At 37.9% G+C, this 18,927-nt stretch overlaps 1 protein-coding gene across 1 annotated transcript in view; it reads left to right on the forward strand.

Annotated features, from left to right (window-relative positions):
- Positions 1-18,927, forward strand: part of LOC104624755 (ataxin-7-like protein 1) — a gene marked incomplete at both ends in the record, with an annotated part of 82,741 nt that overhangs the window by 34,184 nt on the left and 29,630 nt on the right. The window contains one exon of the mRNA XM_010292202.1: positions 5,334-5,438. Within this exon, the coding sequence (XP_010290504.1) occupies positions 5,334-5,438 (105 nt within the window). The remainder of the gene's footprint in view (positions 1-5,333; positions 5,439-18,927) is intronic.

Consider the following 18,927-nt stretch of genomic DNA (forward strand, 5'->3'; position numbering starts at 1 on the left):
TTATTTCTAAGATAAGACTGTCCTGTCTATGCAAGCATGTTTAACTGCTGTCTCAGTAATACCCTGAAGATGTCTTTTTATTGTTTCAGTTTCAACCTTCAATTCACCATTCAAATTACTTTGTTTTTTAAGTAATCTCAAATGTGAAAGTAATCTAACGCATTGAAAGATTTTGTGCATTCCCCAATTTTTGAATGATGGACGGATTTTTTCACTTCTGTGGAACAAGAGGGAAATCTTGAGCACATTTTTAGACACAGAGTTTAAAAACCTGTATCTACAGGAGCTGGAGAAACCACATGGATTTGGTTTTGTCCATTGCCATTTTTTCCGTTGCCTTTTTTTCTAGCTTTTCTTAGTGTGTCTTGAATAGTCTTTCTTTCTCCCCTCCTCCCTCTCCTCTCTCTTTACATATAAACAGCCCTAATATTTTTCAAAACAGACTTTGTGTTAATATTTAGTGGAGCAACTGATATATAACAGAGTATGTAAACTGTGTATAATTTATAGCAAAAGATCATGATTAAAAATTTAATTTCCCACGCAATATTGTGAGGTCTTACTGTTCAACAACTTTAATTCTGCAGTGGAAGAATGTTTTAGATTATTTCTAGCTTGCGTTTTATTTTACAGTTGGATGTAAATGATTATGATTTATATAATAATAGAGAAGGAACTTCATATAAGTCATCTGGCTTTGATTGTTACTAAAAATAATTCCTTTGTGTGTGTTATTGGAGAAGATAAAAAGTCGTATCTGACACCTGCATTTTTGTGTTTGTGCCAATATTTGCAGAAGCAACATTTTCTTTTGTTTCTATGGTATTTTTGTTTTTAATGCACAGTTTGCCAAGCTGGTGTCTTACAAAACTGTCTCATACGGCTACAGCTGTCTTTTTATTTGCAAATGTTAGTAATATAAAAACTATAAGCAGAAGTTACATTTATTTTCCAAGCACCATAGAAAAGTATACACAAAGTACTATTTGGTTTAAGATTTTAATCTAGGAAAGTCGTATTTCCTCCAGTCAGCACTCGCTGTCTCTGATTTCCACCTACCTTGCATGTTTTTCACATGGTATGGGACACTCACATCCTTTTAGTCGAATAGCTCATTTTCAAGCAAGGCTTTTGTTGGTGTACGGTATCAGCAGACGTGGCTGGACAAAAGACTTCATTTTGAGGGGACGATGATTCAGTACTGCAGGGAGTGGGGTACATGTAGACAGCAGTTCCACAAAGCGTCTGGGTACTGGAAAATAAGTTGTCTGTTCTTTCTTGCCATCAACAGCCTGCTTTGGATCTACTGAAAGCATCTTCTTAGTAAAATGAGGTAACTGTGATGGGGGCCATGGACTGTTTTTACTTACCAGAAGGTCTGGGCAGCTCTTTCTGTATTTGCACATAGGGAACAAACAGATCACAGGCTCTGGTAGAGATTGGCATGCCGGGCTGGGAGAAGTCATGCAGACCTTGGTCACTTTGTTTCCCTTTTAAGGGGAAATCAAGTTTTGGTAGAAAATAAATACTCTTTGCAGTTGCTCTTCTGTCCCCCATTCTTTTTGTACTTTGATAATTTTTCAGTACTGCTTGATAGTCGCTCACCTTATTCACCAATTTACCTGCTGTCTTCTTCAGTGGCCTTACCTTTTTCCATGAAGACATCTTTCCTGAGCTAACTTTAGAGAGCGCCGTTTTCTTCTCCAAAATTAACTTTTCCGGAAAGGCTTACCACCATTGCTTCCGACTAAGCAGGCAGGGAGGTGTGATAGTTGCCTTCAGAAGATAAATTTTGGTCTGGAGAGGCCATTGTCTTTTTTGCTGCATGTACAATGTCTAGATTGTCAAATGGCTGTAATCTGAACTAAGAACGATAACAGTGTCCAGAATAACCCTTCAGCCCTGGTTGCTTTGAGTCGGACATGGTAGGATTGAACTGTTCTTATTAAAAACAGGAAAACATGTATAAAAACATATATAGTTGTTAATATTTTCTGCTTTTTTTTTCATTTCAAACTTTCCTTGCTTTCTTCATTGTAAATTCTCTAATCTGGATTGCATTTGTAATATTATCACGCCTAGTAAAGTCAGTCCCCAGTTGGAACTTCTGGTGAGACAACATTAATGCTCTCTACAGTTTTAAATAAAAGTAATTTATATGTACTCTGTGTGTGCTTACAAATCATGAGTTTAATCATGAAAACTGATTTGTGCTAATCTTGTTGACTTCGATGAATAGAATTAGTTGAACCTGTTTGAACTTAATGAATTTTCCTCTCTTACAAACTCCACCATAGTGAGTTTTTAAGGAATCCAGTCTGAAAGATAGTGTTTCATTTACATTTTTTAGCTATTCTGATTCAATAATAACAACTTACTTGTGTAGTGTGATTCCTGTTTCCGATTTCCAACCTGTGGTCTTGTGGTCTTGAGTTTCTTGGATTTATTTAAGTGGACTTTTGACAGGTACCTAGTAACTTCAGCTTCATATCAGATGACTCACATTTACAACAGACGCTTGCACCTCCACTGGGCTATTTCTAGGCATCTGCAAAATGAAAAAACTTCCAAAGCGCTGCTTCAGGATGTCGCTTACTCTGCATCTGTGCAGCGTTTTCATGCTGTGTTTCTCACAGCAGCATTTTGGTGCATTCTCCTACATGTCTGTGCAGTTTCTTTGCATCTTCTTTGCAACTTTTGCCACCTCAGTATCATAAAAACTCAAATGGTGCTATTTCCCCGATAGATGCAGTGCTGTTTGCCAGGGTTATGCAGTGAGCTCACAGGTGTCGGAACTTTTCCTTCACTGCTCTGTCTCCTTGACAGTGTCTGGTGAAAACACAGATGATTTTGTGATCCTGTGAACTAACCTGATTTCTTACTCTGTCTGTGTCCTTGCATAGATTTCTCCAGTATTAATGTTTTTATTATGTTTTTATAAGTTACTCCCTGCAGCCAGACTTCATAAAAGCTCAGATTCTGACCCAGCCAGACTTCATACGCCTCGGAACTGGGTATATTTTAAAGGCTAGGATACAGAGCTGTGAAGGTTAAATGGGCTTAGGGAATTTAAAATGGAAAAAAATTTTAACTTTTGTCTTAGTAAAGGGCAAAGTCTATATGTTTTCACATCAAGATTGTCACTGGACCATTCAAACAACAGAAAAAAATGTTTTAAGTTGTTGAGATGTTTTAACCATTTTTGAAATATTTCATAATAGTAATCAAATACATGTTTGTGAGCTGAAACCTTGTGCCAAATTATACATGGGAGAAATACTCCTTTCTGTACAGTTTACAATGCTGTTAGTGGAAATCTGTAGGTTCTGATCAAAAATATCCTTGGCTAAGAATTGCCAATGTAAAGTGATTTTTAAGATCACTTATCACATTAAATCAAGAAATAAACAGGCCAGTTGTAGTTCCTGCTTAGGGTTTTCTTTGTTTGTTTTACTAGTAGGGAGGATTTGATTTACTCTAACTGTGCAGTTTTGGCTTCATCAGTACTAACACTAACTACACCAAGAAATTACCAAACGAGTTTATACCTCACCGCTGCCGTTCTTTTAAATTGAACGTGTTGACTGCATTCATCTGGCTGTAATGCATTTAAAGGCTTCGTTAGTCCGAGAGTAGCACTGCAAAGGGGTCATGATTGGTTAACCTTTCGGCTGGATTTCATAGCCTGGTGCGAGCAGTAACACGGAGGGAGGCTTTTGGTTTTCAGGGGATAACGGAACGATTCACATCGTATTAGACTGTGAAATACCTGTGGGTCAGTGGTGTTGGTTTGTGCCCAAGGATGCTTGAACAAGCCTGTTTGGATCTACTTGTGATACTGCCTGAATTACCATGAGCGGGATGCCCTGTTCTTCTGGGGGTGGTTCAGGGAGTGGACAGACTTTGCACTTCATTACGCCAAGTACTGCCATCGTAAGCAGTGATGTTACTTGCACAGTGGTACAGGCCAGGGCAGAATTGCTTATAAAAATAGTTCTAGGGCCAAAATGTTTGCTTTGGTTAAGAACTAATGGAATAAGGTACCTGCTTGAGTCACTTTTTGAAAGAAACCGCTATTTTTAAAGAAAAATACGACTTATTGGAGAAGTAGTATTTAGTTGTTGATGTTTATCAATCACGCTTGCTGTTGCGCATGTTTGTCTTCACTGAGGGTCTTCCCATTTTTCTTCTGTTTAAAAGGCACTAGGTTGATATTTCAGTCTGAGTCAGAAGCTGCATTTGCAAGTTCTGTAACAGATTTTGGATGCTGTTGAATAACACTGGAATGCCATTTTACGACATCTTTAAATAAAGATGTCACTGTCCTGTTCTGAGCGGTAGTGCGGTCTGTGCAGCTGGTACGTGGCACGGGATTACTAATGCAGCAACACCTTCGTTAACAACACTGGGCGTGGTGACAAGATCACACCGAAATGCACAAAAGTGACTGGAGTTTCTGCCCTCTAAGCTGAGCTGCGGTGGATGAGTATGTGTGCTTGTTCTTAAGTTATAGCAATGCAGAGTGTAACAAGTTACCTCACTCGTAATGTTAGACGTCTGAAGCCTTTGGTAGTAATTTAAGCCCATTTTACTCTGTGTTTGTAATGGCTTAAGAATGCTTGTATTGCATTATGTGTTTCAGCTGAGAGGGACAAGTGCTTGTCATCGTCTGACTGTATCCATCTTTTGATTTCATGAAGTTCCTCATGCCGTCACTGGGAAATACCTCATTAACTATCTTTGCCTCTTCCCAGAGTTTTTGTTAGGGAAACAAACACCAGGGCGTTTGAAGTAGGAGGGATGTTCGCACAGAATCAGAAATTTCATGTCATGACATTTGGTTCAAAACAAGGATGACATTCCTGACAGTATTTTAAGGTGTAGGATCCTTGACCTTGGTTACTATAACTAGCTTTTAAGCAGGAGGCCTTCTCTAGCAATCTGTAGGAACTTAGAGTAGCATAACCCATGCACCGTGTTTTCTAGAAGGATCTTTAGGCAGAGATTGTAAGAGACTGTTTCAACAGTTGACCAGTACAGAAATGCTTATTCCACTTCTTGGCAGTGAGTGTTAAGACAAAGGTGTTGCTGCCTGTGTTCTGACTCAGACTGAGGGATGAGACTACAACGTGAGTATAGGACCTTGAAACCCAGAAGAAGGAAAAAAAAAAAATCTCTTTAACATAGTAAGAAGCTCTTATGGAGCAGTGTATAAATTTGCTTTGTATAAATTAATATAACAGTAGTGGCCCTACAGTATTTTCAATTTTTTTCTTAATATATATTCAAAGCATAATTTCTAATTCTTGTATATATTTTTAACTTTCCCACAGATATGCACTTATTTGGCCATTATCCAGCTCATGATGATTTCTATCTTGTAGTGTGCAATATCTGCAATCAGGTAGTCAAGCCACAGGTTTTCCAGTCACACTGCGGTAAGTGAATGTTTTCTTTCCTGAATTACAGTGCCAAACTGGCGTATGGTTCTCTTAAGAATCATTGCATACAATCATGACAGCGGCATTGCAAATATACTTCTCTGGTTATTTTGTGTTCTTTCCACAGAAAATACCAGTGATGCCTTCAAATAAGCATATTTCCTTTAGAGGAAGTTCAGTTAGTTCTTCTAGTAGCTGGGCTTTTCAAGTTGAACTTGTTATACTAAATTAACCTATTACAACAAATAAATCCTGTTAGATACTAGCTAGGCTAAAACTATTATGACATAACATTGGATTGTCTTTTATCAAAGCTGCAAAGTGAGGGCTGTGATACTGATCTGTGTTATCTGGAAGTTGGATGTTATGGATTGTTTTCTGATGGGATTTATGCATAGGTGTGTATAGGATTTATTTTTGTATCTATCGTAGCATTTAATTTTTTACATAATTGGCATGTTGAGTCACATTTGTTAAGATTCACTTGAAAAATGTTAATCTGAGAAGCTGCAGAACTGTGCAGATACTTATTTCTCAATTAGTATGACAATAGCAAGATGGCAATTTTTATGTTGATTATATGTAAGCAGAACTACTTTAATTATAAAATTTTGCTATTAACAAGCTACTGTCAAATATTCTCTGAAACTTCATCCCAAAGTCTGTTTTATTTATTACTTATCCAGTGGTTTGTTTCTGTGGTGTTTTGTTTTTCATAAAGGGTTGCAAAATGTGACTGGGATGGTTAGCTTTACATGAGGTTTAATCAACTTCAGTTTAATCAAATTAATTTGAAGGTGATTGCATAATAATGAAAGGTAGCTAGTACTGAGGATGTAATCAATTAAATACATTATGAAAAAAAAAAAAAAGACCCACAAATCCTGTGCCCCTTTCAGTTATCCTGACAGCAAAGCAACTCGGTAAAGGGAAAATGTAAGTGGGCTGAACCAAATATAATATCGAAAAGTTTATTTACTTTTAAAGAGATATTACAAAAATATTACCTTGGGTTTGTATGGATGGACTGCTAACAACCAACCAGGAGCAGTTGCGTTCATGTTGAAAGGCAGTTGTACGACTCATCACTACTTTTAGCCCAGATTGAAGTAACTGTGAAAAAATGGTGATAGTGGAGTATAGCATTTGTATCCAGTGAATAAGAAAAGGTCTGAAAGTATTAGTATACTGGGAGAAGGGCTTAATAATTTAATGGTGGGGGCTGATGTTAATTTCAGTGTTTCAACAAGCCGTCCTGCTATTTTTTTCAAAAGTTGTTTCTTTCCCTTAGTCTTACGTGGTTTCTTCCTGCCCACCTTCAGGTATCTTATGGTTCTTTCAGTGGCAGAAAAGCTTCTCTACATATGGTCATAGGTACAGTGGGTACCATAAACATTGAAGTGGTGCATTAATAAATGATCCACGACAGAACAGAAGAACCTATGTAACACCTTGCTATAGCCTTCCAGAGCTGTGCTGTTTCCTGGACATGACCTTCTGGTTTGAGGAGCAGTATGAAAGTTTGTCCTGTTTTCATGTAGGAGGCATATAGAATGATGTTTCTTCTAGATGAGAGTAAAGTAATCCATGTTAGAAGGAACTTTTTGAGCTCTTTGGAAGTAACGAGTTACCATCATTGTTAGTGTGTTGCCTGTAAACTGCAAAGATTCTGTGAGTCACTGTCCTCTTTTTTTCTTCTTCTCTTTTCTCCATTATGCCATTATTTATACAATTCTTTTTCCTTCATTTTCATTATAGAAATCCTGTTACACTGAACAATTGAGCTAATAAGAAATGAGTAAGATCTAAAGAAGAGCTTCACATGGATCTTACTAATTGATTTGTAGTTGCATTGTCTGGTGAGAAAATGATAAAAATCTTGCATTAGAGAACAGATCAACCGTGAGCTGCTTGTGGCTGAATAATCTCTTGCCGGATATGTTATGGTATCAGTAGTCCATTGAGAAAGGTCAGGAGAAGGCCTCCTTTGAGACATTGGTTCTGGCTGCCCTGGGCTCTTCTGTGAAGTTTTGTTTAGAGTTTTATCACCTGTTGGACACGATCAGTTTGGATCAGAATTTGTTTAATTAGTTAGGCCATGCAGCAGTATACCTGTAAATTCATTATTCAGTGATACTGAACACACCTGTCAGTAGACTTTGAGATATTGTAGGCTATTATATTTACCATAAAGTGCAGTATTTTACATGTCTTGAATTGCAGCTTTGAAGTTGTAATAAAGACAATGGAATAAGGAAGCATTAGAAGCCACTACTGGGTTTTTTTGGCTCTTGAAGGCTGTGTCACAGGGAGTCTTTATTGCTAGTGACAAGGACTTGTAGGGACCTGTCCTCGAATCTCACCCAAAGTGTGGTTTGTTACTAATAGCTCTGGTAAAATCCAGTCCATATTCTCTCATTAAGGATTTAGGTCCATGCCAGACATGTGCTTTATGTTTCTAGGTTCCCTGCATTGTGACTTGAAGATCTTGGCTTTGAAGCAGCACTAGAGCGCTTAGTTTAGCGAATGTTTTTGTAACACTTCTCTTGAGCTGTTGCTGGCATTTGCCTTTCTCCAGAACATAAGAAGACCCACTGTTTCCTTTGTCTCTAATTTCAGACATGTGGCAGCCATCCTTGATGGCATTGGGAAGTTATGAAGACTATAGAGGCAGATGTTGTTATTTAACTTTTAAGGGTGTGAGTCCTGTAATATCAAGCAGAAAAAGAGAAAAACTTGGTTGCGCTTCAGGCTTTTTTAATGTGAGGCGATGCATCATACAACCTTAGACCAGTAGAAATCAGGAAGGTAAAAGAAGAGATCTAACTAGCAGACTAGCTTGCTGGACTTGAGAGTCTTTGTAATAAACACAGCATAAAGCTCAGTGTTGCAAAGTAGATATGTTCTAGCCTGTATGTCAGAGAAATACTGAATTATTTTTAAGAGCAGTTCCACATCCTTGTATCTGTGGGATAAACATTTATATCCATTTGTAAGGATTAAACTGTTCATGTACATATGGTATATGCCCAACTGAAAGAGAGACTTGCTGTTATAGGCTGCTAGATAAACTATAGAAATCAAATAATTTTTTTAAGTCATTCAGTATTATAGTGCACTTAGAAAATAGTATATCATAATGTCATCAACAATAGGGCTGAAATAGTGTTGTTTGCTTCTGAAGCCAGTTCGTTTGAGTAACTTGTTGCAGTGGTACAATATCTTAGATTTATTTTTTTTTAAATGTGTGGACATGTAGTTGTATTTATTTCTCCATGAAGCAGTTTGAAATGACAAGTGAGTCTAGTTATACAGCCTGTAGCATTTCTAAGTGTACTTGGCAGGGGGGGAATTTTAGTTTGGAGACTTTGTTCTCAAATGCTGACCTCAGTGAAGATATAGAGCACTTCTTGGGACACCAGAAAAGTAGTGTTTTAGTATCCCTGAAGTACCATAACGTTCTTGCTGTTTGTTTGGGTTTTTTTCACCAATGTAACTGTTTTCTAGAAGATTTTTAGGGTGATAGTCTATGCTGAGCTCTGTCCATATGATTTCTGTTAACTCCAATTCTGTGACAGTCTGTTGCTTGTTAAGGTGGGACCCATACCACTTCCTAGGAGACGTTTCTGTTTTCCTGTGGCCCCAGAGAGAGTAAAGCTTAATATTCTTATACTGCATTGTCCTTTACTAGACTAAAGAGCATCAGATACAGTTCTAGTTTGTTTTTGTTTTGTGGTTTGTTTTTTTTTTTAAGTTCCATACAATAAAAGGCTTGTGAACTTTGTTTTTTTCCTGTTGAAAGGAAAATCTCTTCTAAAGGTAGCTCTGGCGCACAGTGAAGAGCAAGCAGTGTACACATAAAGGGCTTGTCAAAACATCTTGACTTTTTCTTTTAATATGAGGAAATAAATTAATGACGGGAAAGCGTTAAAAGTAAAGTTGGGGGAAAAGGTGAATTAGCCAAGCTAAATAATGCAGCTTGGTTAAACAATAACTGCAGTATAACCATGGAAGAAAGTTTCCAAACATACTCTGGAACAATTTCCAAAACTGTGGAGGGTATCTTAATGAACTGAATAGTTAAGATCCCCATTTGATGAAGTTGTAGCATACAGAGGAGAACAATTTTGCTTTGTCAAGGAGAAATGACCATGAAGATCTCTTTTGCTAATTCCCTTATTGGAGGCTCATTGCTATCTATCCTGCCTGTCTCTAAGGTTATTCTAACAGGCTTCTAATTAAAAAGTAGAACTTCTTATTCCTTAAAAAAGAAAAAAATTACCCTTGATTTTCATTACTTCTGAGTTATAAATCCTTGGGTTGACATACTCATGTCCTCATGAAAGTTGGAAAAGGATATTTCCTTTTTATGCTTCTGTTTGTCTATACAAGCATCATTTAAAAGAAAATCAAGCTAGAAAGTAATGGAGTGCTGAAGAATATAAATAAATTATTTTCCATATCACAATTGTTTTCCTAAAAGAGGTTATATATTTTGAATTACTCAGACTAGCTGTTTTACATTGTACTAGTTGTGCGTTACAATTTAATGAACCACAATTAAAAGACAAGAAGGCTGAGCTTACAGTATGAATAAGAATGATTTGCTTTCTTAACGTGAGCTGAGACATTACTAGCAGACATCTTTTTTTACATAAGGATTTTGATATGGGTATCACTGTCACATTTGATGGATTACTCTGGTTTGATTTTTTTTTCAATTATTCAGTGCCTTGTTTTTTATCAAATACAAGCTGTTTGGGGTTTTGTAATTGTTAATATTTTATCCATTGCATTTGACCTTTTATCAGGGGAGTGCTCTTGTGCCCTTCAAGGACAATGGCATTTTGAGCGATTCTCCTTCTGTTACTGCTATTTTCTTTTTTCACAGCCTTGTCAAAACTTGTTATATGATATCATTATTGATTGAATAACTTCCTGGTTGTCACATGGTTAGGTTTCACTGCGTAAAAGAATTAAAATAATGAAAATTACTCTTGTCCCTCCTGCTTTTTGTTAAATATGGAAACAGTAGCAGCTAGGCTGATATGAATCCCAGTTTTCTTTTTCTTTGGTGGGGGTGGAGTGAGAGGGAATTGAATGTTTTATGGGTATTTGTACATTTTTACGTGTGTAATTGCCTAGGAGACACTGATTTCATCTGTAACTTTCATTTCCATTAGTTTAAATTGGAAACCACTAGTAGCTGAAAGCATACAAAAAATTTCCTTTAGCTTTACAGTCCTTCTATCAGAAATCTTGTTCTCAAGACCAGGGTACAACCAGTGGCATAACCCTCTGTCTCCTGACTGCAATGAAACTCTAAGCTGTAGTTCCTGCAAAGGTACAAGCAGGTTATGTCTGTCATGTCCATGTCATTGCAAGTTCTCCAAGCCCAGCATAACAGCAGTTGCCGTGAAACTGTGGCCACAAGCCAACTTTTGCACCATTCCCATAGAACTTAAATAGTACATGGCTGCGTGGACAATCCAGGTAGAGCGATTATTACCCTTGTAGAGGCAAAACATAAAACAACACTCCTTTGAATTCATCTTTTCCCCTACATATTCTTGGAGTGCCATATTTTTAGACTGTCAGAACAATTCTTGAAACTCTGAATAGGTACAGAAATGCAAAATCTGGCTTTGTTTACTCTTTGGAACGACCGGCTCTATATCCTAACTGCTGATAGACTCTGGCCAGATTTAGAAAAGTGGTTAGATGCATAAAAGATACTCAATTGCCATTTTAATACTTGGTTCAAATAAGTAATAAATAAAAATCCTTCGTAGCCGCTCATATGCGTGGTAGTGTTGGTCACCTCGTATATTGGGTCTGGCTGAGATGGAGTTAATTTTCCCCATAGCAGCCCTCATAGTGCTGGGCTGTGTCTTGGTAGCTAGAAGGGTGTTGGCAACACACCAGGGTTTTGGCTAGTGCTGAGCAGTGCTGGCACAGCATCAGGGCTGTTTCTCCAACATTCACCCCTCACCGGTAGGCTGGAAGTGGGTACGGTCTTGGAAAGAAGGAACATAGCCAGGACAGCTGACCCAAACTGGTACCAAAGGGATATTCTATACCACATGATGTCTGCTCAGCAATAAAAGCTCAAAGAAAGGAGGAGGGGGAGGGGGGCATTCGTTATTACAGCGTCGTCTTGCAGCGCAGCTGCTACTGAAGCCCTGCTTTCCGGGAAGGGGCTGGACATCGACTGCTGATAGGAAGTAAAGAATAAATCTCTTGTTTTCCTTTGCTTCCATGTGCAGCTTTTGCTTTTATTAATCTGCCTTTATCTTGACCTGCGAGTTTTTTCCATCTTATTTTGTCCCCCGCCACTGCTCCCCACGTCCTGCTGAGGAGGGCAGTGGTAGAGTGGCTTGGTGGGCACCTGGCATCCAGCCCAGGTCAACCCACCACACCTCAATATTGGCTACTGTACTCATCCAGGACTGCAAACAGCTGCTCTTTTTCATATGTGCTCTGGAGAGAGCTCAGTGAAAGATACATTGACAAGGCCATGTTCATTCAAGAAAAACAAAAAAAAAAATCCCACCTTCTCTGTAATTACTTGTCCAGGAAGCAGGAGATTTGGATTTAGTAGCCTTACCACCTAGGAGCTGTTATCTTTCACCTCCTAGGAGAGGAAAATGTCCTAACTACCAGGTGCATTGCAACCCAGGCTAAAACAAGACAAGTGCATGCTTTTTGCATTGGAGATGTGTCGGACAAAGTAAACCTGAATGTGGAGAGTAACACCCAGATCCAAGGGATGGACTGTGATAGGGACTGAAAAATGTGCAGCTGATGCTCAGAGCAACAGTAAGTTTAACATGTCTTCACCTTGCAGGTTGCTGAGATCTGCTCAAGACTGGAAGGAGTTTGTTGTGTTTTCTTTTCTTAGTCTAGTTGAGTGAATTAAAAGTGGAGCTGTGTTCAGACCTGCTGACCTGCTTGCTTACAAACAAGCAGCACAATACTTGATAGGGTTGGCTTTTTTAATATTTTCTACTATCATCCCACCGCTTAAGCGGTTTTCTTCTTTGTTGTTACTAATTCATCATTAGAGACAGAGCCTAAACCAGAGAGGTTCAGATAAAGAAATAGATATGATACAGAAAGAGTTACAAGGTCAATGACTAGTGTGAGTAGGAAGCTGACAACTTCCCATAGATAACTTCTGCACTTCGAAAATGCACCCTAGGTTGATGTGTCAATAATTGAAAATTTCTTCATTCAAAAGATTCTTTGAATGAGAAACTAACATTTTGGCAGCGTTGAATCTCAGAGGATTGTGCATTGGGGAGCAGTGAGTATTCAAAAGAAGAAAATGTTCGGCAGTGAACAGAGTGCTACACATGTATGCAGTTGCTATTAAGCATAGTCACCTTCCCCTTTGCCCCCCTTACCTATTTCTAGATGTATGTATGAAACTGAAAAGTCTGGAAATAAAACGTTGATTAATTGTCTTTTCCCTAATTTTTTCTATTAAGTTGTGCCTTTACAGTGCCTTGGCTGTGCTGTAATTTTACAATGCTGATCTTAAATAAATCGGCACAGGAAATGGATTGAAAGACTAATAATGGGGCTGGGCTTTCCAGTGCACTGGAAGTGTATTGTTCTAGTTTACACATAGTTCCTCTTATCTCTTTTGCATAGTGTATTCATTAATAGTATTTCATTAGTGAACCCTTTTGTATTTTTTTTTAACTTCATATAAATTGTGGTAAATGACGCAGTACATACTTGAACTGGGTGGTGTTGTCACGGCATTGATGGGAGATACATATCACTTGTAATTTCTTTCAGTCCAGATTTTAATAGAGATGTAGTTTTAAATAGTAACCAATAAGGATTTCTTTTAAGGAGTGTCCATTAATAGAACTCAGCTGTTGAAGGTTAACTGTAGCATTAGGCTTAAGTTTAATCTCCTACATACTATAATTTACAGGGCTGCGTTTAGTGCATCATGCTTCCAGCTGCTTCACTGGTGGAGGGATGGGGGTTGTGATAGTGGGGGGCAGGGGAAAGGTATAGTGAAAATTTTCCATCATAACCTGTAAAAATCTGTCAAAATTAGGAATATTTGGCTTGAAGTTTTCCATAGCATGTCTTACTTGGGCAGAATAAGGCGGATGTCTTCCATCTTAGAGAAGTAATGTTTTTAAAACTAATTTTTAAAAAAAACTTCATGGTCCTATTCCTAGATAAAGTCCAAAACAGAATTAAGAGCTTTTTGAATTCACTGTTTGGAATTGTTTTGGTGAGTAGAAGATCAGCAAGAACAAATACTTCTTTATATCAAATTCTGATGCACTGTAAAGAAAGGAAGTTTGAAGTGGAATTTGAATTTGCCAAAGGCCCAAATAAGAAGTCATTGTTTCTTCACTGTATTCAAAAGCAAAGAAGTGTTAAAAGCAAGTCTCTTCTTTCTGTTCTCTCTTTTTTTGTCGTGCATGTGATCAGGCAAGGAAGATGTGGTGGGATTTCTGAGGGTGGGGTGTGTGGTTTTTGGTAGTACAGGTTTACTCTGGATGTGTTACAGAAGGTAATTAACATTTGGACTAGTCACTACCAAATACTTTAAATTCCATTTCAAGTCTGTAGAAGTCTTGTCTGCATATAGCCCTGCTCGTTGACAATGACCTTTAGCAGTTGTCTAAACATTTTGGGTTTAGTTAATTTTCTGACTGTTGCAATTTCTAATATGTTATCATTTGGCAATTTCTTGCAAAGCATATTACAAGTTTAGGAACTTCTTACTCTCCTTGTACTAAATTTTTCACTCTAAGCTGGCTCATAAAGTTGATTCTTGTCCATTGACTCTTGGCTTTTCCCAAAGGAAACAGCAGCAATTTTTGGGTAGTGTCTTCTCTAGCAGCTGCATGTCTCCTATGCCATGAGTTGTGGTTGCTGAGTCTGCATGTGAGGTGGCAGGTGGGGCTGGAGGTGCAGCTCAGCTTGTGCATTCAGGGCTCCCGTCAGAGCTGGAGAACTGGGCCTGGGAGGTGGTTGGAATGACCCCAGAATATAGCTCTGGCCCTCAAAGCTGCCGGGATTAGGCTACCTTGTTATGTACCATGGTACGAGTGGAAAGAAAACTGGAGTCACGGTTTGTTACTTCCCAGAAGTACTGCTTCTGTTAGTCTGAAATACTGCTTTCCAACAATGTTTCCATTGCCTTTTCTAACATCTATAGGCCACTTGGGGTGCAGCAGGGAAGACAAAAGTCCCTTGACATGCAGGAGGAGGAGACGACATATGTCCTTTTTCATAGAGGTGCACAGGTGCATTGGAGAGCAACTGAAATAAATACCGAGCTGTGGTTCAAGAGCTTTATGTTTTTTTCAAGTTGGAAGTTGTTACATTAAACGCCTTTCATGAAGAAATTTTTTTTTTAATTTGGTGTTTAAAAAAAACTCCTTGTTTTTAGTAGAGGGAAATCTCAGCTATGATAAACTAGCTAGTACAAGGCTTGCAAATCTACTTTAGATACTTTTCCTACAATTTTCAGTAATAATATTTATCCCAGATTTTGTATACCTTCTTAATTTTAAAAATATTTCTTGTTTATTTGAATATGATTTTTTTTTCCTCTAGTATGCAAGCATGTTTTTCACAGCTCCAGCTTTACAATCTAGTGAGTTCTGTTTATTTCATTTTAATAGTAGTACACAACCCTTTGGTACCTGACTAGTGCCAAATATATTCAAAACATTTTATTTGCATGCATAAAATACTGTACTTAAAATTCTCATCATTTCAAATACAGCTGAAGCTCCATGTGCTTCCCATTTCACAATCCTGTAGTGATTCATATAATTATCTTAATAGCTTATTGCTATTCTATTTAACTGGTGATATTAATGTAATAATTGTCATATTAGAATCTAAAATATTGAATTAGGCCTTGTTCTAAAATATACTTTATTGTTACGGATAGGTTAGATGCACTGTAGGCTTCTGTTTTCAAAATAAAATTTCTTGCATTCATTGATTAATGAAATTATATTCTACAAGACATAATGAAAGAACTGTTTAAAATACGTTAGGCAAATGATGGTAGGCAACTCATTCACCTGACTTTGTGTATATTTTGATTCAATTTCAAATACTAGCTTCCTGCACCAAAACCTACCTATTAAGATGTCTAAATAAAATTCAGGAAACTTGCCTCATTAGCTATTTATGTTTGTGAAACTAGTGATGCTGTTAACCAGGAACATTTTCTTTGACTAGTGTTCTGGGAAATAACAGTGGGGGTTTTCTTTCCCCCGTTTTTGGATGGGCTTCTTGTTTCTGTGAAACAATCTTTTATCATGCCTGGCATCTGCTCTTCAGCTAGTGAAGTATAACTAATACCATACTTACATAAAATATCAAGCGTTGCATATGAGAAATGTGTTTAAGGCAAGCATTAATGTATCATTACTTGATATGCCAGCTTTCAGTTTATTCCTTTCTGTAAGGTATTCTTTTCATGAGTATATCATCAATGTTGTGCTTTACTAATGGTATAACTAGATAATTTTTTTTTTAATCTAGTTTTAGGTTTGAGATTGGTGATTGAAAAATTGTTTCATTTTTTGATTCGGTTTGTTAGGAGAAGGATTGGCAGGGAGGAGTCTCATTTTTGGTGCTGCTTTTATCTCAAAATACTGAAACAGGAATAAATCTGTGCAAGCTGAAACGTGGACCAGCAGTTGGCCAACAGTACTGAAAAGGTCTGCCTTGATTATAAGTGTTTCAGATTGCTTTAGTGTGTGTTTGATGGTGATTGGATTGCATGAACTGTGGAGACCAGTGCATCCTCGTGTGTGCTTTAAGCTTTCTCAAACTTGCAGTAGTGTTGTGGATGTCCAGATGAGTCTGAAGACACGTGTTTTTCATTCTGTGACACTAGGTAGATAGAAACTTTAAAACACGAGTAAAAATAATGCTTTTGAATTTGGCTAGGACAACGAAGGATTAGTTTGGTGTTTAAATAAATCTTTTTGTCACTGTCTAATGCCAGATGCATTTAGCGGGAATGCTGAAATGAGTAGTAAAGCTTTTCAGCATTTTTGCATGGGCAGGAAAGGCATAGTGAGGACCAGACAGTTAAGGCTGTGGAGAAGAGCACAGTGCGGAACTGCATGGTTGGTAAGATGAGTATAGAAATGGTGCAGCAAAAAAATGAACCTTGGAAAGAGAAGTCTGGTGTTTGTCATTGTGCTGCCAAACAACTTTGTTGACACAGTGGTGTTTTGTTTTTTTTTTTTTAACTTAATGGAAACTTGAGAGCTAGGGGGTCCTGTGGAAAGGATTCTCAAAACTTAGCTATACACTGTGTGGAGAAATACTTTCTTTTTGGTTTTTTTTTTTTGAACCAGCAACAAACAATCATTTCCTGTCCACCTTCATAGTAAATGTGCATCATAACCCTCCTCTGTCTTCACTCGTCCAGTTTGACAAGTCCGAATCTGTCTAATTGTCACTCTTGTAGAGACTCCATGTCTTTGCTATGTGTTTTTCTTTGTATCTTCCCTAACTCTTCTAAACCATTTTTGAAAGGAGGGAAGTGGTGGTATGATGTGCTGTATTCCTTGCCTAACATTTGGGTTGCCTTTGTAACCACTACAGACCATTGAGATGATAACTTCATAGAAGTGTTATAAGTGTCTCATTACTGTGTAATAATAATTCAGAGGCGATCATTTTGTATACAAAGTTAAGATTGTTTTCTTCTGTCTGTTGCTTTACATTTCTCTACACTGAATTTCATTTACTATTTTATTGTACCATTCAGTAACTTTAGGTCTGATTTTTGTCTGTAGTACTCTGAGTAATTATATACCAAAGATCTTGTTCTCTCACTAACTACCTTATCTTTTTGATCATTTCTGAATATGTTGAATAGTTCAGGCTCTAATGCAGGCCCTTTCTGCCTGCCACTACTGAAATTCTTTCTCTGAGGACCATTTTTACCCTCTTTTCCTTGCCCTGTAAGTAGTTCCTTAGCCTTTGGATGAGGCCTTCGAATCCTCCTTCCTGTCTCACAGGAGTTATCTTTCCTTTAAGAAACACGAATACATGGCCTCATTTCACTTGGAAATTTAAGTAGATTGTGCCAATTGCATTTCTCTTGTCCACATGTCCCTTTATGTCTTCTAGGACATTTGTTACAACAGTCTTTCACAAAACTACACAGACTTTTCCCCAATACATCATACTTATCTATATGTACGCTAACTTGGTTCCTTCTTACAGCTTCTACCCCTCTGGCTTGGATACATTTGAGACTTGCTACTCTCTGTTTCCTTGGGCTCCCTTAAATGTTGATGCTGCCTTCTGATCTTCAGGTACAAGGTGGTTTTCAGGGACAGGCTTTGCTTGCTCATTAATAGCTCAATAACAGCATCCATGGGTTCTGGGAAGCTCCTGGACGAACATGGATGCTCCAGCTCTGTCGAGCCACTTCGCAGCCTCCTCTGCCATTGCTTCAGTTGGAGATGAGATCTCCAAGGCCCTTGGAACTTCTGGACCATGAAGGTCATTTTTGTCAGGACTAGAAAAGAAGCAAAGTTTTATTTATGTGCATGTGTTATGTGTGCATGTGCATTTCTTTGTGTATACATGTGTATTGGCTGATCAATCCATTGCACCCCAAATGCAATTGTAGCCTTAATTCTAGAATAACTGCTAGGGAGTGGTTTATTGCCGTTTCCTGGCTAAATGCGTTGGAAAAAAATGGAATTTTTTTTCTATAGCTTGCTGAAGAAGAAAACACACAAGTTTTTCACATTAAAGAAATGGATTGAGTATAACTATTTTTTCTCTCATTTTCTTACCAAAATAAATTTTGTACCTGTAGAGGTGAAGCGTTGCACTTGGCCTGAGGCAGAAATCTTTCTTTAGGAGACTGAAGAAAAAACAGAGGAAATTAAAGTCTAGGTCCACAAAATTATTTCTGATCCTTTTAGTCACTAGTGCGGAGACTAGAACGGTTAATGTGTGATGTGTGAAATCATATTTACTCTTTTCTTCCCTAATCTGAGGAGAGTTGAATTCAGAGTACCTTAAGCAGGCTACGCAGTGTCAGTGGATGTTTGTAATCACTCACATGGACTGTGTTCTCCTTACCATAAAGAAATGATGGTGTGAACAGGGGTATCTCATTTGCCAGGGAGTGGTGGAACAGCTCTGCTTGTGAGGCTTTACCTGCTTCTCCAATTTTTGTGTTTTATATGGAAAAGGAATGGAAAGGATTGAATGAGGCTCAGAATTACCTGCCAGCTGAGGGACTGGGTGGTTCTGCTACTGGAAGACGCAAATTCAAGTCCACACTGAATTATTCTCTCTTACTGATGCTTTTATTTTGCGTAAAATAATTAAATAGCTATTGAAAAGAGTAAGAGAGAGAGTTAATCCCTAACTTTGACAAGTAAGATACTTGGGATGCAATCTGTGGTTCAGGAAATGTGTTTATAAAAGGTTGAAATAATTTCAG

Source organism: Phaethon lepturus, unplaced genomic scaffold (genome assembly GCF_000687285.1).
Source record: "Phaethon lepturus isolate BGI_N335 unplaced genomic scaffold, ASM68728v1 scaffold10788, whole genome shotgun sequence".
In the NCBI taxonomy this organism is placed as follows: domain Eukaryota; kingdom Metazoa; phylum Chordata; class Aves; order Phaethontiformes; family Phaethontidae; genus Phaethon; species Phaethon lepturus.